The sequence below is a fragment of the Aspergillus heteromorphus genome, assembly GCF_003184545.1.
Source record: "Aspergillus heteromorphus CBS 117.55 chromosome Unknown BO70scaffold_35, whole genome shotgun sequence".
In the NCBI taxonomy this organism is placed as follows: domain Eukaryota; kingdom Fungi; phylum Ascomycota; class Eurotiomycetes; order Eurotiales; family Aspergillaceae; genus Aspergillus; species Aspergillus heteromorphus.
The window spans coordinates 33,650-53,073 of NW_020290440.1; the positions used below are offsets into that span (position 1 = coordinate 33,650).

Consider the following 19,424-nt stretch of genomic DNA (forward strand, 5'->3'; position numbering starts at 1 on the left):
CTAGACTAGTCTAAAACCGGGAGGAGGAAGGTCACCTGATGCTGTCAAGGGACCCGTCCCGGAATCATTCCCGTCGACCATTCCAGACCATCTGAGGGCAGCTTTATCTCTTCCGACGGCATCTCATGTTATCTGAGGGTGTTCACATGTCATCCGAAAGGAATGTCATGTCATGGGGGGGGAAGGAGGACTCGTCTCATCCGGGAATGTATTCATGTTGTTTGAAAGCGAACCCATGTCATCCGAGGCTGTATCCATCTTCCCCGCGGGCGTATGAGTGGGCCTAGGATTAGCTCATTTTTCAGTCCAGTTGAGGGGAAGTACTTAAACCATTCAGTTTCCACCCAACTGAAGCAAGCTCTTATAGTTCGCATAGCGATAGTGGTGGGAAAACCACCGTTTCGGCTGATACAGATACTCCGCCATCATCTGGGCACTTTCCTGTTCCTGCCAAGCACCATACTGCTTCAAAGCCGTTCCACTCAATAGAGAATGCATCGCTCGTCTCTTTTCCGTCCACCCATCCGGAGGCAAGATAAGGGAACGTCCATGGCGACTCACAATCCCACTGGCAATCGGCATGGGAGATCTCTCATTAGTGAGAGATCCCCGCTTCGCGATAATCTCAGAAACCACGCGCTTTCTATTAAGCAAAACACGTGTTTTCGACCCAAGATGCAGTGTGGTCATTTCCCCGTACTGCGCCATTTCATTGACCTTTGACACACGAGTCAGTAACTTTCCGTGGATAGTATCAGGCTACTCTGGCTTGACTTACAGCAACGTGATCTTCATTGCGAGTCCGATTTTTCAGGGACAGGAGATTTCCGAATATAGGAATGCCTTTCGGGCCAGGTGGTAGTTTGTAACGCTTACCGCCTGGTCCGCGCCGTTTGCCAATTGGTTTTAATGTCTCTTGGATATTGATAAATGTCACGGTCAGGAATGCTAGAATGGTGCCCGCTGCTTTGAGAATGGGATGTGCTTCCGCAAGCGCGGCAATTGTGGATAGCATTGTGATTGAACCCGGTGAGAACAGGGGGTGCTTAGGTTCGTTGTTCTAATCCGCTAAAAAGGAATTCGAATCCAAGTACTAGCCTGGGTAGAGCACACTAGTTCTCAACTGGCAGTTGATAGATGAGTCAATGGTGTGTGTCGGGTTCATCCCGTACCTCCGTAGCCTTCGGCAGCGCTCGCGCTTCGGAATGCACCCGGTGCGACCAGTTGCCACCGAGGTTCCTGTGCATAGAAATTTACTATGTCCAGACTCTGCGGGGTCGGAAGCAAGAATGCATAAATATGGGTCTATTGATGAAATTCTATGTCCTTGTGGTATGCCTGGGCCTAAATTTTGAGCTAGGCCCAAGACTACACGACAATCAAGTTTCTGAACGACGTTCGACGCATCGACTCCATCGACCATTACTGTAGAAAGAATATCTTAGAATAATGACAGCTGGTCGAATTTCTCTCAGAGAAGGACGCTCGACGATGAGATTGGGGGATTCTCACGTTGCCATATATATATTCTATTGAAAGTTATAATCAACTGTCAGCACTTGGTATCGACTATCGACTCCCCAGAAGAGTATCAGGAATTACTCCTGAATATGAAGCTGCTGTAGGTAGACTTACTTGTTATGTTATCGCTGTTAGCCAATGAGACCTTCATCTTCCTCATCCAATTCTTGTATCTTTCGCACTGATTTCTAACCTGAGGGGTTGTATGATTTGGCTCCACTGGGTGTGATTACCAGTTGAATCGATGTGCGGGCCAACGATTCAGAAGTTCAAATAGTCGTCGACCATGCCATCTCCAATGTCGGACCAGTATTCCTCTTAGTGACCAACGCGATAATCATCTAAGGAGGACGCGTGGATGAATCCAGGTAGGTAAATATACCTCTGCATTCAGCGACCAAGAAATCCTCGACTAGTTTAATATCAATGCCTTCTCGCAGTTTTGTATCCTCCGCCCCATTCTCCACTTCATGCGCGCTCAGAATTCCGAAACCATCGTCAATATGGGGTCGAGTGATGGGCAAAATGGACTGCTGGCAACGAGAATGTAGCTGCTGCTGCCTTCTCCTCCGAGCTTCTGGGACATGAGTTGACTCTCCTCAGCCTGAAAGCCACTCGTATTGAGCCACATTCCTTCTGCAGAGGATTCCTCACCACTAGACACAGAATCATCACCAGAAGCCGCATTCCCGACCTGGACGCTGACATCCAGGCCTCTTCACTCACCACCTGCCCATAAATTCACTCAGGGTCTCCCAGGTTATCTTCGAGGATGTCACCAAACCTGGTTGCTATGAGGGCCGCAATTTCCCCGCGATATTGGCACTCAAACGGGATGCATTATCCGCCATGGGTAAAGATCTGGTGCTCGAGGAGGAGAAGCCGGACAAGTTAGGATGAAATCATAAGCTCTACTGACTGTGATGATGTAGAGAGTTAGATCGATGAGCAGAATCCTTGGAATCCCACAGTTCGCATATACCTCCCAGTATGAAGACCTTTCATGGTGGTCAGCTTAGTATGAATCAAGAATCTCCGTCGGTAACATCGCACCGGTCATGCCCCAGAAAAGGATCCATGAAGCAAATGGAAGTATAGGTGGAAGAAACAGGGTAGTCAAGAGGAAATATTGAGGAAGAACGACAACCTTCACGGTGTCCAGTGCAATCCATGCGATCACGTGTCCCAACGATGGTTCACCTGCGCGTTTGCGTCGAGTCACGTATTGTAGCGTATTCGTCTATGCAAGAGGCATTCGTCTATGCAATCGCCATCCAGGCTCCAGCACATCTACATACTACTACTACCATGTGATAGACCGCTGATCCCAGCTGGGCCTAGTGCCTGCTGCAGGGCCCCCTTCGCCCCGCTACTAGTAGTACGGAGTAACGAGCCCACAGTTTGTCTCCCCCTCCTCCTCAGTCATCACCTAGGTAACAGATAGACTTTTCAGTTGTCTTATTACTACGATTCCTCCGTCCTATCGATGTATCTCGGGTCATCGCCATGTCCAGAGCCGATTGATTTGAACCCCACGACTTTGCTTAGAGAGGCATTCTGCCTCGAACCCATAATAACCAAGCGCGCCACAGATTGCTGTCCGTGCGGGAGAACCCTGAAAACCCTGATGGTTGCCTAACAAGGTAAAGCAATGACAAGAGACCCGGAGCTCTCCATACATCGACGCTAATTCTCAGGCTACACAGTATTGATCCAATCATCCAATGTTTTGAGCGGAGTTGGGCCACAGAGATACTAGATGGCCATCCTGATGTTGTTTACACGGCGGCAGATCCCGCCAACCTCACTTCAACAGAACTGCTATATATAGATATAACTCTCAAGTGATGATCCTTCGTTAGGCTATTAGCAGCTCCCTGTGACGGTTCCTAAGGTAACTTGCCAGAAAGTGTGCGACTCTTGGCCAATCAGCAGCATTCTCCCCATTGCCCTACTATGAACCATGTGGGTCGAAACAAACATCCAGGCAGCCGCCATCATCAAACACTGGATGGTCTCGTGTGGTCGTGCTAGATGGCCATATCTGCTAGGAAGAAAGATGCGTCAGGCTGCAGTATTCGGACGAGCCTGAGTAGTATTTATATGGCCTGCTTCCTGGGCAAATTCTGGGTTATTGCTCTCATCGTGCTCGATGCTAAGGTTGCTTCACTATCACCATCAGTCTTTCAGCATGGGTTTCAGACAGTTGGCCTGGCGTGCCCTCTTCCTGGCAGGGTGTGTGTCGGCCATTGATTTCAATATCAACAACAATGGTATCTTCTTTTTCGGCGCTTTCCCGGTTGGCACAAGGAGAGAGGAGAGAGGATGCTAACACGATCCCGTGAACAGAAACAATCAAAAAGTCCGCGACAGTCGAGTTCGAGAACCTACTCGTCAATGGCGTCTTAGACGGGACCCTCAGTCCCATCAACGACTCTGGTTACCCTGAGGGAATGCTGTACTCGTCGCTAATCCCCTACTGGTCGGCCACCGGCAACGCCACCTACAACAGCCTCATTCTCATGCGCATGGAGAGCGTAGAGACAAGCGTCTTCAACGCAACATGGAAGGGAGCCGACGTCCCGACCAGCGAGTACGTCTCATGGGGCCTCGCCGCCATGGCAGCCGCGGACGTGGACTTCCCATTCCCGGGGGATCGGAAAAAGTCGGCGTGGGTGTTCTGGGCCATGGCAGTCGGGTATAAGCTGGATATGATAATCAACCGGGGCGCGGTATGCGACGGCGGGCTGTATGACGACGAAAGCCAGAAGAATGGAACGGAATTCGACTGGTTTAGCAATGGAGCGTATTTTCAGCTCGTCTCCCGCATCGCGCTGGCCTTCCCTCCTAATAAGGGCACCTTTATTAATTATGCGGACAATGCGTGGTCGTGGAGCGAGAAGAATGGGATGGTGAATACAACGGACTGGACGGTGAGTCAAATGGTGTCGAATACGACGACTGTCAATGGTTCGACCTGCACGGCGGTGGATACCTCGCGTTGGTCCTATGCGTACGGGTTGTACCTGAGCGGTGCGGCACATATGTATAACGTGGTACGTCCCCTTCCACCCCATCGCCTCTCTGGGCTTCTGCATATGAAACGATAGCTGATGAGTGGACAAGACGGGATCGGACACCTGGAGGACCCGAACCGAGGGATTGCTGAATAGCACGCTGGACACATTCTTCGTCAACAATATCCTGGTGGAAGTCGGCAATGGAAGTGCCAGTGTGGCCAACCACCCCTCTATTGCCTTCAAAGGGTTCCTGGCGCTATGTCTTGCATCCGTGGCGAACTTGATCCCGGACATGGCGGACCAAATTGTCCCGTTGCTGAAGGACACGGCCGTGGCAGTGGCGGAACAATGCGATGGCTCGAGCAACCAGACTGTCTGTGGGTCGGATTGGGGCAATAGCACCTACAACAATGACCCATCCTTCGGGAACACCTGGAATGCCGCTAATGTCTTCACATCCTATCTGCTCACACAGGGCAACTTGACGACAGGTGCATAGTGATTCAAAGAGTAAGGGCGGCATTTCGAAGGGTGCCATTGTTGGCGCCGTGGTCGGTTCTGTGGCTGGCGCGGCTTTGATTATTGTGGTCGGCTTCTTCGCGTTGCGCTGGATAAAGCAAAAGAGGGGGGCTCCGGTTCCAACACAAGAGCCAGAGGACGCATGATTGATGTTGGTGCATTGAAATTTGATGTTTCTCGAGAGACGGAGCTTGCGGCGATAACTGATGAGACGTGGTATGAACTAGAGTATATCCTACATTATTATGCAATTATGACTTTTTGTAATTCGAACTCACGGCGTAGGACTATGGCCAGTTGCAAAAAGAACCCTAAGTCCACAACTTGGACAAGCAACAACCACTATAAGTATGGTAATCTTTGTTGCATATAGTACTGACAAGGGGGTATTTTTACGGACGAGAGACCAAAATACCAGATTTGACTACGTCAACAAAAAGAACCGAGGCCGGGGCTAGATGGCGAAGTCAACAGGCAAACAAACGGCCCCAATTATGGTATCTATAACCCCAAGTTTGTTACCTTAGAAGCTATTCCCCAGTGGTCGTTCGACAGGTCCACGATAACACGAGCGTATGAGAGAAGCTCCGCCTTGTTTCTTTCCTCTCGTTTGCGGGGGCGAGAATTCCGCCTCCGGCCGGTGAGCATCATTAATTGTTTCCGTAGCAGCTCTTCCACATGGGATTCTAAGTCATCGGCAGGCTTGCCCTGTTGACTTGATGATGATGATGATGATGATGATGATGATGATGATGACATACGTTCCGTCAGCTCTGACCGGATTCGGGCTCTTAGCTCGATCCTGAGCCGCTCGTCCAAAAATGAAGCGATGGTCTCCGAGTTGAACGGGGCCTCCTGGTGCGGCCAGTCTCGCAGCTCCTGAAGGGCTTGCCAGCGCACCTGGAAGTCCTGACACCCCTCAGCTACTAGGAAGAGCAACGGGATAACTCCGAGATCGACCGTCACGGTTGGTCGCTCGGGGAGCTCGGCGATAAACCGCTGCACCTTGCGAAAGAGGGCTCGGTATTGTGGGGTGAAGAGCTGCAACGCTGTGGGGTCGTAGTGAATGGTACATGTTCTTGTACCGAGGGACACTGAAGACACCCAGAGCTCTAGCAGATCGGCACTTCGCTTGTCTTTGGTGCTGGGGCCGTCGTACCGTAGGGCACGGAAGGTTTCGAAAAACTGCATGGCGCAGCTGATCTGCGATATGAGTTCGAATTGCTCCAGATACAGCTCCGAGGATTGAGACAAGATCTCGTGCCGGGACATCTTCCAGCAGCGGCGCCCAAGCTTGATGAACCGATTGAAATCAGGTTCCAAGGCATGTCGTACCTCTTGGATGGTATCAACTGTTTGAGGGGACTGCCATAGATTCGCGGCGGGAGGACCCGCTTCAAGCCCGCCATCGCCCCACAAGGCCCGGCCCTCGACGCCGATCTGGGAATCCAGATGTCGGAATGTCGTCGCCCAGAATGAATAGACTGGTGGGGTTTCTCGAGGAGACGAGCCCCGGGCAGAGGCTTCTCGGATAATACGCAAACCTGCACGAAGATGCTGGAGGGAGGAATCGTAATCCTGTCGCACCAGGTCTTTCATAATGAAGAGCAGACAGCAGAGCAAGGTCACATCGCCCATCAGCGGGTCTTGCGGGTTGCGTCGACGCAGAATTTCAAACGACCGTGTAGACTGTGCCATGGCCATCCACTCCAATGTGGTTGGTATGCCGAGATTACTAGGTTCGACCTCTTGGTGCACTGCTCCCAAAGCCACCATGGCGTGCCAGACCGCTGGTTCTCTGTTGACCATCTGGAGGATAAGCTGCTGCCAGAGCGGAGAGTCATGGTAGCTGAGGGCATCTGGAATTGTGTGTGCTTGAACGAATGCGAAGCAGCGGCGCTCATCGGAAGTGGTTGACCATGGGATGGCGGCGGTGGTGACCTGCGGGGATAAGTACCAGGTGGTAGTTACTCCTCTTGGTAAGGTGAGGTAGGCGATGTATCTCATAGCCGTCGCAATCCCTTCCCGTTGATGTGCAATTCCGGCATTTCTCAGGTGTTTCATCACACTTGATCCGTCGAGCTCTGCCGTGGTGTCAGTCCTGCGGACAGAGATAAGAAGTACTAGGTACTCCGTATGATCGGCAGTGCCGACCCTCTCGAACGCTCCCGGATGCTTGCTGGCTTAGACGGCCTTGCTTTTTCCATTTCAGCATTTAGAGGTAAAGTTGCTTCGCAATCGCTTAAGACGTCCAAGGCCACAAGCAGATGGCCCAGGACATAATGAGGATTGAGGAGGGAATACGGAGTGGAAAGCGGGGGGTTCAACTTCCAAGCTAATCTTTGAACCGCCCCCACACGACTCGGCCCCAGGTATCAATCAGGCTGCCAATCCGAAACGTGGATGGACTGAGCGTACCTGTCAGATATACTTAAACGCGTGTATGCACGGCGTCTTATATACTGCATATCTAGCGGGCTGAGGGGGCTGGTGGTGTTGTGTTGCACACTGCAGTGGGTGCTAATATTAATCACATATAAATTGTCTTGGTTATCTCTAGTTAAAAGATCAAAGTAATAATATAGTTTATAACCTATGAAAGAGAAATATTTATCGTTGTTCTCATCAAGAGAGAGCCTAAAAAAAGATCTACGTAACCGAACTCCTTTGCGCCTGTTGATAGTTTAGTGAGTGCAAACATGAGACTATCCTTTCATGAAGGGCCTCAACCACCTCATCTCTTTCCTGTCTACCACCCCGCTCAGCCCACTCACCATGTTCCCTGGGATATGGTGGCTGTGGGTGGATGAGTGTTCTCACGCACCCGGGCTCTCTTTATTTCCGCAGCCCATCAGCCCCGACCAAGGAATAGAATGGTGGGCAGCGCGGCTGAAAGAATTGCGTGCCTCTGAAGAAGTATGCCCCGCCAGCTTGACGATCTTTGTTTTGGTTTGGTTGTTGGTTGCGTCTGAATCAAAGCTCGTATCCATTGCCCCGATCGCTCCCCCTGCGCCCGCGTGTGTCTGGCCATCTTTCATAATAAATACACCATGAGCACTTTTTCTGGGTGGTTGAAGAGCTGTGTCTCTCTAGCAAACCTGCTCCCCAACAACACAGAGCCAACCCAACAGGTGGATTCATCATGGGTAAAGAAAAGGCAAAGGCAAAGCAAAGGCAATGGTGGAGGGGGTCCAAGCGAGTTCAACATTTTCCACGACACCTGCAGCCCTTTTTCCACAACCTACCTGGTGAAGATAGAAAGTTCTCCCCCGGGTACACTCATGGTCGCTGTCTCAGGGGATGACTACCCTCCAGGCTATCACGAAACTCTCGGCAAAATACAGATGATGCGGCACTATGGAAGTTTTGCAGACTGCCGATAAAACTCCTCCTCATGTAGAAAAGACGATCTTCTCGGTTGGCTCAGAAGGCGGCCTCCAAGAGCGTTGTTGCTAATCCATCACTCACGACGCCCATGATTCCGAAACTAAGCTAACGGTCAATTCATGAAGCGGACTTCCAGTTGTCTTCTCGAACGAAAGCCCCAAGGGACAGAAACCTAAAGCAGTCTCTCGTTTGGAAATCAGCGATTAACTTGGACACGCTTTTGGGTCGCTTCACGGAGGAAGATAAAATGCTAGACCGTGCCATTTCCAGCGTCTCAGCTGGAGCACGTACTGGGGCTCTCCACTATCGAAACTTCCCCAGAGCATTGACTGCAAGCGACAAGAGGGTCATCTTGGATAACCTTGGTGGATTCTGTCGATACGATGACTGGGATCAACTAGAGGCCAGCCTCGACGATAGAAATTACGAGGCGCTTTTGAGAAATCTTACGGCCGCGGTGATCACGAAGCATATCTATGAGACTGTGATCACCAACCCATTCTCGTATATTGAGCTCGAGGAGAATAGCACCACTGTCCAGTCAAGCATGGATCCTCCCGTCTTTAAAAGGGGGCTATATGAGCTCTGGCAGAGGTTTTCAAGAGGTATGTAACTCAGTCGCCTGATCGAGGTGCTCTGGCTAACGCTTTATTCTTTCGGTAGTCGATGGGGAAAGAGCACGAAATTGGCGACAGACGACTATCCAACTTCTAAACCAGTCTGTCCCGTCCAAGACAAACGATTGGAGGGTCACATATTGGACGCAGGAGAGCCAGGAACCCCTATTTCGTCGCTTGGCTTCCGGTATGCTCGAGGGGTGCCAGGCGCTGCACATCCTCATGCGTGAGATAACCGACCCTGCGGAAATCAAGAAACGATACAAGGAACTGGTCGACGTTTACCGAAATGCGATCGATCTGGTAGTCTACATGGGGAGGGTGGATCCGAACTTCGAATTCCATCTGGATGCTGCACGGTGCGGGTCCTATCTGCACTGCAAGAACCGGGTCAAGAAAAAGGGGTGTCCTGAGAGGGAGCCCCGTCATGATGATGATGATGATGATGATGATGATTGCCCGCAACCGGTGATGATTCTCCGGCCTCTCGTGGTGACATGCCGACAGATGGACGAGGGGGATGTTGAGTATCAAGAGGAACTCCGGGAGATCTATCGACTCGAGCACGAAGACGAGACTGGAGAAGATATCGAAAAGAAAGTCGAAGAAGCGCATCCCAAGTTGGAGGTGGGGGATACCCGTTTCGACGCTTCAGCCAAGTTCCCAGATATTTACTATGCAAAGGACAAGCCACGGCCCTGTACCTGCGGTGGTCGCTTTACTTGTTTTGGACTCTGTCAGCTCAGGGAGAAGGCCGCTGAATGAAGTGACATTCTTTCCTCTTCTTCTTTCTTCTACTCTTCTTCTTCTTCTTCTTCTGCTTCTTCTTCTGCTTCTTCTTTATCTACTTCTTCTTCTTCTTCTCTTGTTCTTCTGCTTCTGCTTCTTCTTCTTCTTCTCCTTCTTCTCCTTCTTCTTCTCCTTCTTCTTCTTTCTTTCTTTCTTTGGGAATTCGAACCATCCCGATACACACGCTTGGATTATATGAACCAACAGAGCTACAAGATCCTAGGCACCGGCCCATTCACTCTTCTCCCATCTGTTCCACGACTCACGGGTGATAACCATGGCAGAGTGACAAAACCAAACCCAGGCTACGGCGGAGGATGGCGGCGGCGATCGGAAAAAATCGATCTTTTGTTTCGAATTTCAGTATTGTGTCTGCAGAATTTGATATATGATTTATTGTAATTTGTTTTCGTACTTTTATAAGGTGCCTGAAGAGGTGTAAGAAGGCATCTGCTAAGATATCCTGTAAACTGCCCTACAAAATATTTAGTAAAATGAAGCGCTCAACCAAGAAGGTAATATGATACCTGTAAGAAAAAGCATCTTATTGGAAGCAGAGCTGTTCTGTGTATGATGATAAAACTGTACGGAGTCTCATAGGCAGAATCAAGCTGTAGAACCTATTGAAGCTATCTAGGTCACGCACAGTAAATACAAGAAATACTGACGAAGCCTATTAGCTAACAGAATATAATTCTACCAGATTAAAACTTTTCAACAAGATCCCCCAGATCTGCAGTCTAAACGAAAAGATATAAGATTAGGGTCGCGTTCGACGGACACCCCCCGCAATCGACGGACTGTACGAAATCGGGAGCTGACCTACGGTACAGGATTGATTACTTGGGCCGATTCATCGATCTCCCAGGTTCGCCTGTGATACTATCATACACAAGGTCTAATTCATTGTCTTGGCTCATTAAACGATATTGGCTATACTTCCAGCTCCGGTTGCCGATCATTTTCCGCTCGCGACTCCTCCAGCATGCCGGTTTTGGCACGTTTCGAGAGGTCAGCTTGCAAGGCCTTGTCAATAATCGCATTAATCTCCTTCACCTTCTCCAGCGCCACAGAGGTCTTATCCACAAAGACCATAGCATCCACGCCCGATCCAGAGAACTTCGACATGAAGCAGACATCACCCGCGTTATTTAGGCCGATCACCACATCCGCTTCAGATGCTTGTTCCTCTTTCCGAGTTGCGTCAAGGATAACCTTCTTCCCTTCGTCGAAAGTGTGGAACGTGATGGAGAGTGGCTTGTGCGTGATGTTCAACGCAACAGGAACCCGTTCATCCAGCCCGTAGACAATAACCTGGCCGTCCTTGACCACGGCGTCTTGACGGCGGAAGTGCTGCAGACCCGCCATGATACCGATGCAGGCCGCATCAATCAGGTTGCCGTCGTAGTCTGTAATGTGAACGTCCGCACGGATGCTCCAGCAACTGACACCCTTCACGATACAGAGGGACTCGGTATCCAGGGCGTTGGAATGGCGAACGACACGGTCCAGAACGTTGGTGACGTATGTTTCGAGATCCCCTTGCCTGTGTGAGGAAAAAAGCGAATCAGCTGAAGGTATCTCCTGCGCATCTTCATCGACATCCATACCGGCCATTGTCCCAAGCGGGAGAGCCCATGGCAGTTAGCTCCATGGCGATTGTGAAAAGACCGTCAAACGGACGGTCATCGTGTGGTTTCGTAACTTCCGCTGAGATTCGGACAATAAGACTACATTCGAAATATCAGTCGGTTTCGCTTTTGCTGCCCGATGGAAGCGATCCGACCTACCTGGTCCGGCCGAGCTGCACCTTCACATGTCCATACTCTTCCCCGAACGTCACATTCAACGGACGCAGCTGGTCGGCTGCTCGACCGTCCAGCCGTACATCCTCGCGCAGGGCATTGAGGATGAAGTCGCGCTCAGAGATGGAGAGCGGTGCTTCTTTGTTCATGATTGCGGAGGCGGGCCCCAGCGGGGGTCAAAACGAACTCTCTGGGAAATTTCCTGCATGCCGCATCGTCATCGAGACGGCGGGCCAACGTTATTCCTGCGGGAGCCAATGATGGAACATCGACTGCAGGCGGTGAAGGCGGCTGACTCAGAATCGAGCCTGAGGCCGCGGTCTCGGCGATCATTATCAGATCCTCATCCTCGCTCGGAGTGCCAACTACCAGCAACAAAGCAAGCCTGACGGATAGCCACCATGACTACCGGTAAGATTACCTCCTTCCAGATTTATTCGGCACATTGCGCTGACATTCTATAGCCCACAGACCCACCTTCGACCCCGTACGTACTTCTGATCACCCGCCCAGCATTCGGAAACTGATTGAACCAGGCACAAGGGAAAGAGGCCCTCCGTGGCCCGGCATACCACCAGCGACTTCTGCCTGCTTACACACACCTGAAAACTCGGTAAGGTTATTGGCAGGCCGCGGCGATATCCGCTGACTTTTTATTCAAGTCAATCGGGACAGGGAGGCGAAGCCGAATCCCAACAACGCGACCTGCGCGCCGAGCTGCTCCAGGCTGAGGCTTCTCACTTCGCCAAGAAGAATGGTGTCCCCGTGAATGAACCCGCGCTCGAGAACGCTACGCCTAAGCGCCAATTGGAAGGGCCTTCGCCCGATGGTGATGCGGAGGAAGCGGAAGAGGACCCAGAAGCAAAGCGACGCCGAATACTGGAGGAGACCCGAGATATAGATGCAGATTCTGATGGGTCGGAAGAGGATAGCAGTGATGAAGACAGGTCAGACAGAGTTTGCCGTGTATTCACGTAATGCGGTGCTGACGGGATACAGTGACGACGAAGAGGATGAAGCGGCAGAATTGATGCGCGAGCTGGAGAAGATCAAGAAGGAGAGGCTCGAGCAGAAGGAAAAAGAGGTACGTGCCTCCGGAATTGTGCGGCGATGGGTTACTCATGGCTACTAGGAACGCGAACGTGCCGCCGAAGAGGAAGAACAACGAGAAATCGACATCGCTCGAGGCAACCCGCTGCTCAACTCCCAGGAATTCAACATGAAGCGGAGATGGGACGACGACGTCGTGTTCAAGAACCAGGCTCGTGGCACTGAAGACAAGAGAGGCAAGGAGTTTGTCAATGTAAGACGGTTGGATCTGGTCCTATCTACGGTGCTAACCAAGTGTTTCAGGATCTGCTGCGGTCGGACTTCCACAAGAGATTCATGGTAAGCTACGAATGCGAATGGACTATTTGGACTCCACTGACGTGACATAGGGCAAATACGTTCGCTGAGTTGGTTGTCACGTCCAACGTGCAACTCCTATAGCCGGGCGATACAGATTCCATGAGCATCAACGGCGCATCTCACACCACCTTCGATCATTTTTACGGCAATTCTTCCCACGCTCCTGTGGCTACCACCGAGGCCAACACTCGACTGGCTTGACGCAAATAGAAAGCCAACATTCGAGAACATTGGATCAACAATGTAAGCAGGGAAGGCCGTTGCGACAGCTTGTTTCAGAGACGACGCAGCTAAATGAAGGACATCGACCTGGGATCGCGAATGGCGCGGCTTTTGGCCTTTGGCGTTTTCATTATTACTTCCGAGTGTAAATACCCGCAACTTTGCATACCATACATCATGTCCCACCGTCCACAAAGTAGCGTTATGAACCCAACCCACTCAATCCATTCCATTATCAAACCATACTGCCGGCAGTAAACCCCACCGCTCATCCTCCGCCCACCGCAGCATCCCAAGCCCAAGACAAGACCATCAATCACATCAATCCTTCTCTGCAGACAACACCCCGAAGACAAGACAAGGATACATCCACTAGACACCGTCCAAATGGAATCCCAACCGTCATCAAAAGCGCTGCACTGTGAGAATTCCCGTTCCCAGAAACCGAAACCCAGCCTTGCACCTCCCACGAAACAACCCAACCGCGAGCTAACCAACTATCTCCGCAGATCGCATCAACACGAACATCTCCCAGCTCCTGCAACGCTTCGAGAACATAATGGCTACGGCTACAGTGCGTTCCATTCCTAAAACACTCACCCTCTTACACGATCGCCGCGTGCCCCGCGACACAACATCCAAGCAACTACTAACCGCATCCCCAACCCACCCAGACCGAAAGCACCAGCCACGCCTCCACCGCCGTCGAGACATACCAGCTCGACGTGGAATCGACTGCATTGGTGCGTGACATACCACCTACTCTACTCTATTCTACAACAGCACAGCCGAGCTCAACCCAACTGACAAACAATCCGGATCTGGATCCACAGGTCCGCGCCGCAGAAGACATCCTGGCCCTGACCCGCACAATGAAAGAGACATGGCTGTTCGGGAAACTCGATACCCTTGGCGAAGACGCGACGGACGTGAAGCGCCGGGAGGAGCTGGAGAGAGATGCTACGGCAATCCAGAAGGCGATTGAGGAGGGGGGGGTATTGAAGGCTACTAAATAGTAAACACGATGGTCGGCCGGCGTACGGGAGCATTTTCGGGGTTGGTTGGATGGATGGGACTTTAGATGGGCGTTGGTATGGGCGTTTCTTATTTTCTTCATTAGAGATCTGTAAAAATATGTGGGCGCGTACTTCGCATGATTCTATAATTTGTTGAAGATACCCAATTGATTACTATCGAAGGTCAATACTTTTTTCTTTTTCTTTTTTTTTTTAACATTATGGGTTGGAAAAAGCCCGTGGTGGAGAGGCCCGTCGGTGGCGACCGGGGGGGGGGGTTTGGTTGTGGGAGGAGGAGATCATTACGACCGGATAAAGCTCCCCCCCCCCCTCCTCTTCTTCCACCGCTTAGGTCTATCGCTATCAAATTCTCCTTCCTCACCTCACAACCTCACAACCTCATAATCCCCACACTTCCATACCCACCACCACAACCACCCACAAAAATGCCACCTCCCTCACGAACCCCGCTGACCCTCATCGTGGCCACCACCCCAATCCCGATCCCCAACACGCCCACCCCGCAAATCCGCCTTGGCATCGGCCTCAACGGCACGCTCCCCTGGCCGCGCATCAAAGCCGACATGACGTTCTTCGCGCGGGTGACATCCCGGCCACCGAGCCCCGGAACCACCAACGCGATCATCATGGGCCGGAAGACGTACGACTCCGTACCGGGCAATCTGCGACCGCTCGCGAAGCGGATCAACACCGTGATTACGAGGGATGTGGATGGAGTTGGGGAGCGGGTGAGGAAGGATTTGGAGAGGAGGAGGGAGAAACTTGCGTCTTCTTCTTCTTCTGCTTCATCTTCATCTTCATCTGCTGGGGCGGTTGCTGGTGCTGGTGCTGGAGCTACAGAGCCAGAGACCGACGCGCTGGTCTGCTCCGGACTAGAGGAGGCGATTTCCGGCCTGGAAGAGAAATACGCCGACAAACTGGGGAAGATGTTTGTGATTGGGGGCGCGGAGATATACGGGGCTGCGTTGCGGGAGAAAATGCCCGCGGGGGTGAGGATTGTTATGACCAATGTGGAGAAGGTTGGGTATCGGGAAAATGGGGACGTGTTTCAGTGTGATACGTTTTTCCCGGTGGATCGGGAATTGTTGGAGGAGAGGGGGTGGAGGAGGGCGAGTGCGGAGGAGGTCACGGAGTGGGTGGGCGAGACGGTCACGGGGGAGTGGAGGGAGGAGGGCGAGGTGAGGATTCAGATGGTTGGGTATGAGAGGGTGGATTAGGATGGGAGGGATGGAACGGGATGAAGTGTGGGTAGGTAGATATGGGGGTATAAAGACTGCGCGGGCGTACGTCTTGTTGGCTAGGGAGGTAGGTATACCAGTAATGGAAAGAAAAAAAATTCATATACAGATCTGCAATGCAATGCAGACTCGCTATCTATGTTCTATGTGCAGGTCAATAGACATCTGTACAGTCTAGATAAGTCAGCTAGCCACCCTAGCAATGCTGGATAAATCAGTATGCTCTCGCTGAAACAACCATCAAAATACACAGTAAGTATAAAAACAGAAAAGCAAACTCCTTGCTAGTATACAAGCATGCGGAGTATCATGCGCGTCGCATCCATGCAGCCTGATCCTGCTGGATTAGTAGTCATAACACGTGTAACAACACTTCACCAAACGAGTGTTGTAGGAATCGAACTTTAAATGCTTCGTAACAGTGCACAAAGAATCACTCGTGCTCCTTCATGTACTTGACAAAAGCCTTCTTGTGTATCAAGCCGGCATATTGGCCATCGTGCAGCACACATAGGTAGCGCAGGCCTAGTTTGGCAAAACACTGGAACACAAGGTCGATTGGCGAGTGAATGTCCAAGGCAATAGGTGACTGCCGAACGGTCAGCTTCGTGGAGGGGATCAGGAGCTTTGGGTTACGTACCGGATCGATGAAACGGCTGAAGTCCGCCCGATCAATACGGTCCTCGTCATCACTGTCGGAAATAACTGACGAGGTGTCCAGACTCATCAAGCATAGCGTGTTCTCTTCGTCCCCGAGGTTATCAAGCGCGTATTCAAGATCGGGTGCTGGAATTAGCCCCGTCAGAATGCCATGTCGCAGAATCGGTAGCCCTCCATCAAGTTCACCCGCCATAAGCAGGTTCTGGAGTTTCGAACGCAGCTCCCTTGCAGGCACAAACGACGAGCCCGAGATGTCAATGACCCGACTGGAGCGAACGGGCCGAACCAGGTCTCCGAGCTGCGCATCCGACACTGGCTGAAGTTTGTTGTCCAGGAATGGGTATGAGTTCATATCGGTCAACAGATCCTGCATCCGTTAGTAAACTCAACTGCGGTGTGATATGTGGGGCCACTTACATAGATGCTGCGAGGCTCGATGGCGTCCGCAGTCCACTTGGCGCATAGAACAGCCACGGAGAACGGGAGCACGTGGTCCAAGCTGCCGGTCAACTCGAAGAGAATGACAGCAAGCGTCACGGACAAACGTGTCACACCGCACATAGTAGCGCCCGCTGCAACCATCGCGTACACTCCAGGGGTCACACATGATTCCATGCCTGCAATAGCTGGGCACGACGTTCCAAAAAGAAAAGAGGTGGGATACTTCAAAACCAAGTACTGTGCTACATGGCCAACGATGCGGCCCATGAGACCGCCGACAACCATGGACGGGACGTAAATGCCGGCAGGCACCTTGATGCCGAATGTCACAACGGTCAAGAAACTCTTGATGACAAAAGCCACCAGCAGGTACTGGATGATCTCGCCGATGCCATCTTCACGTGGACACAGACTGGTCGGCGAAGAGGATTCATGGTCACAGGGACTAGCTAGCTCGAACAAGAGCTCGGAGACTGGCATCTTGGTGTAACGGTTCCAAAAGCTAACCAAACCAGTCAGAATGGCCACCAGGACAACCTCGAGCATTGGCCAGCGCTTGATAATTGAAATTCGTCGAAACGACCGAGCCCAAAGACTAGAGGCTTTGATGAACAGAGCTCCTAGAGCCCCTCCAAGTACACCCAAGAAAATAAAGATGACCATCTCAAACATCTCCCAGTCGCCTAGATACCGGACCTGGAACAGGACGATTTTACCCGTGCCGTAGGGGTTGAGGAATTTCAAAGACAAAGCTGCCGCGATACAGCAGAAGAAGGTTCTGAACAAGGTCTTTGGCGGGAAATAATAGCTGACTTCCTCCAAACTAAAGAGAACACCGCCGATGGGCGATCCGAATGCCACTGCCACTCCACTCGCAGCACTTGCGCTCAACACTTCACGTCTCTTTCCATCGTTGTGGTTGTATTTGTCGAAAATGCGACAGCAAATGTTTCCAACGCATGTCGCGATGTGCACGTAGGGACCCTCCTTGCCCAGACTGAGACCTGATGAGACGCTGAAGACTAGAGCGATAGTCTTGATCAGCAAAGTCTTAAAGCCCAGGTAACCATGCAGAACGAAACCACTGTTAATGACCTTGACCTCAGCCACACCACTTCCTGCTGCTGAATAGTAGACCATGGCCGGACGCGTGGGAATGGCAGGACCGAGCCCTTGCGGGCTGGATTCAGATCCCGGAGAGTTTCCGACCCCGTTGTGCCCTCTCGTACTTCGCGACGAAGAAGCACCTAGATTTTCATCCAGGGTTGTCAAAGAAACAGAAGACGGGACAACGGTCTTCGTGAGCAACGTCAGGAAGCACGAGATGACGGAAAGGAGAACCATCCAGAAAACAAACATGCTATAATCGACCCAGGGGTTATCCAGGTCTGCTGGCCCGAGGATCTGGGACCACGACCGCCAGGCGGGGCAATCGTCGCCACCTGTGCAGCAGCTTTGACGGCTATGGAACCAGCGTGTGGTGCAAAAGCCCTCCTTCACGTCGAAAAAGAACTCTTCTGTCACATCCACAGAATACGCAATGATAGCTGTAATGCAGCCAATCAAAGCAACCAGGACCCAACCCTGGGAACCATCAAGCCATGACAGCAGGCGACCGCGAACATCCTTCCGCCTGCGCAGCTCCCGAAGACGCGCCCCATCGGCTATACTGTCGTGCACCCAGTCGGTGGATGTGAACTGATCATACCAGCTTCGTTCATCGAGAAATGACGCGGCCATGCCATCTTTGGCGGAGGGAGCGATGCTCTCAGGCGGTTCCGCATCGAAACTGCTCCGCCGGCTAAAGCGGATGGCCTGAGAGTTCGCTCGGCTATGATGTCGGGACCGACGGATACTACCCGCCATCAAGGTGTGCCTGAAGTTGGTGTCGGACCCCGAATTCCCAGACAGATTGGTGTATGACCGGAACGACAAGCCGCGCCGGTTGTCAGGGGGTTTCGAGAGGAGGCTTGTTGTCTCGCTGACTTCCACGGGAGGCACTAAGGGCTCATGGGCGGTTTGAACCTCCGAGAGAAGACTATGGGTTCGTCGGACCGCGGAAGGTGAGGGGGGAGCTGTTCGCGCGGCCGTCCTTCGACCATCATTCCCGGCTGGCTGGGGGTCTGGTTCCGGGATGGCGACGTGGAAATTGGGAGGGATTGAGCGAGGCATTTTCGGAGATTAATGAAGCAGGAGAGCTTCGGACTTAATGTTGGTAGCCTGGAAGTAAGGTCAGACCAGCCACTCCCGAGGTCCCCAAACACAACCCAGGAGGGAGGATGAGAGAAGAGAAGAGAGAGAGAGAGAGAGAGAGAGAGAAAGAAAGAAAAAACCGACCCTCGACAAGACGCATTTCCATCAAGACCTTATAAACCAAAGCCCCAAAACCAAGAAATCGAGCAGTGGGGTCTTCGCCTGTGCGATGGGCCTCAAAAAACGCCCGATGGCGGTGAGGTTGCGGAAATGACGAGCAAGAGATAAACAAACACGGCCGTCGCAAGTCCGGGTCGTAAGATAAGTAACGGGCCCAGGGGTATCGCTAATCACTAGAAGGAGTAGCAGCAGCTGTGTGGACAGATACGCACACAGGACCGAAACACTCAAAAAGGAGAAGGATCGAGGCTCCGCAAGAGAGATCGGATGGAAAAGCGATGCAGCAGGGGGGGGGTGAAGGAAGCGACGGGCACGACATTTGAGGCGGTCATGGCAGAGGTTCAACCGTTCAAAGGTCCACCGAGGGGGAGACCAAGACGGGGCT

The 19,424-nt window shown here is 51.9% G+C and overlaps 9 protein-coding genes across 9 annotated transcripts; 5 read left to right on the top strand and 4 right to left on the bottom strand.

Moving 5' to 3' along the window:
• Positions 1-110: 110 nt before the first annotated feature.
• BO70DRAFT_432655 (uncharacterized protein) lies at positions 111-1,015 on the bottom strand (the record flags this gene model as incomplete). Its single annotated transcript, XM_025548343.1, has 2 exons — positions 111-717; positions 779-1,015. 2 exons carry the CDS (start codon positions 1,013-1,015, stop codon positions 334-336), a joined length of 621 nt encoding a protein of 206 aa, XP_025395311.1. The 3' UTR covers positions 111-333.
• Positions 1,016-3,712: 2,697 nt separating this feature from the next.
• On the top strand, positions 3,713-5,040 carry BO70DRAFT_400231 (glycoside hydrolase family 76 protein; the record flags this gene model as incomplete). Its single annotated transcript, XM_025546908.1, has 3 exons — positions 3,713-3,794; positions 3,871-4,577; positions 4,648-5,040. 3 exons carry the CDS (start codon positions 3,713-3,715, stop codon positions 5,038-5,040), a joined length of 1,182 nt encoding a protein of 393 aa, XP_025395312.1.
• An 815-nt stretch (positions 5,041-5,855) lies between these two features.
• On the bottom strand, positions 5,856-7,146 carry BO70DRAFT_275984 (Zn(II)2Cys6 transcription factor; the record flags this gene model as incomplete). Its single annotated transcript, XM_025538985.1, is given in 2 exon segments — positions 5,856-7,001; positions 7,018-7,146. Coding segments are annotated over 2 exon segments (1,275 nt in total), but the record flags the coding sequence as incomplete, so codon positions are not given.
• A 1,548-nt stretch (positions 7,147-8,694) lies between these two features.
• BO70DRAFT_417159 (uncharacterized protein) lies at positions 8,695-9,829 on the top strand (the record flags this gene model as incomplete). The annotated part of the gene is made up of 2 exons (XM_025547405.1): positions 8,695-9,052; positions 9,111-9,829. The coding sequence occupies 2 exons, from the start codon at positions 8,695-8,697 to the stop codon at positions 9,827-9,829; spliced, it is 1,077 nt and encodes a 358-aa protein (XP_025395314.1).
• Positions 9,830-10,620: 791 nt separating this feature from the next.
• BO70DRAFT_323005 (exosome non-catalytic core subunit RRP45) lies at positions 10,621-11,830 on the bottom strand. Its single transcript, XM_025540569.1, has 3 exons — positions 11,644-11,830; positions 11,464-11,583; positions 10,621-11,399 (listed from the first exon to the last, which is right to left on the bottom strand). The coding sequence occupies exons 1-3, from the start codon at positions 11,805-11,807 to the stop codon at positions 10,787-10,789; spliced, it is 897 nt and encodes a 298-aa protein (XP_025395315.1). The 5' UTR covers positions 11,808-11,830; the 3' UTR covers positions 10,621-10,786.
• A 229-nt stretch (positions 11,831-12,059) lies between these two features.
• BO70DRAFT_400235 (spliceosome-associated CWC15 family protein) lies at positions 12,060-13,115 on the top strand (the record flags this gene model as incomplete). The annotated part of the gene is made up of 8 exons (XM_025546909.1): positions 12,060-12,069; positions 12,123-12,145; positions 12,195-12,271; positions 12,321-12,605; positions 12,658-12,742; positions 12,791-12,961; positions 13,012-13,047; positions 13,098-13,115. 8 exons carry the CDS (start codon positions 12,060-12,062, stop codon positions 13,113-13,115), a joined length of 705 nt encoding a protein of 234 aa, XP_025395316.1.
• Positions 13,116-13,609: 494 nt separating this feature from the next.
• BO70DRAFT_365987 (RNA polymerase II mediator complex head subunit MED22) lies at positions 13,610-14,429 on the top strand. The gene is made up of 4 exons (XM_025544210.1): positions 13,610-13,711; positions 13,800-13,864; positions 13,965-14,033; positions 14,124-14,429. The coding sequence occupies exons 1-4, from the start codon at positions 13,678-13,680 to the stop codon at positions 14,304-14,306; spliced, it is 351 nt and encodes a 116-aa protein (XP_025395317.1). The 5' UTR covers positions 13,610-13,677; the 3' UTR covers positions 14,307-14,429.
• A 216-nt stretch (positions 14,430-14,645) lies between these two features.
• On the top strand, positions 14,646-15,544 carry BO70DRAFT_344694 (dihydrofolate reductase; the record flags this gene model as incomplete). Its single annotated transcript, XM_025541467.1, has 1 exon — positions 14,646-15,544. Exon 1 carries the CDS (start codon positions 14,753-14,755, stop codon positions 15,542-15,544), a length of 792 nt encoding a protein of 263 aa, XP_025395318.1. The 5' UTR covers positions 14,646-14,752.
• Positions 15,545-15,888: 344 nt separating this feature from the next.
• On the bottom strand, positions 15,889-19,113 carry BO70DRAFT_151342 (chloride channel protein). Its single transcript, XM_025538211.1, has 3 exons — positions 16,643-19,113; positions 16,206-16,592; positions 15,889-16,154 (listed from the first exon to the last, which is right to left on the bottom strand). The coding sequence occupies exons 1-3, from the start codon at positions 18,836-18,838 to the stop codon at positions 15,999-16,001; spliced, it is 2,739 nt and encodes a 912-aa protein (XP_025395319.1). The 5' UTR covers positions 18,839-19,113; the 3' UTR covers positions 15,889-15,998.
• Between the last annotated feature and the right edge of the window lie 311 nt (positions 19,114-19,424).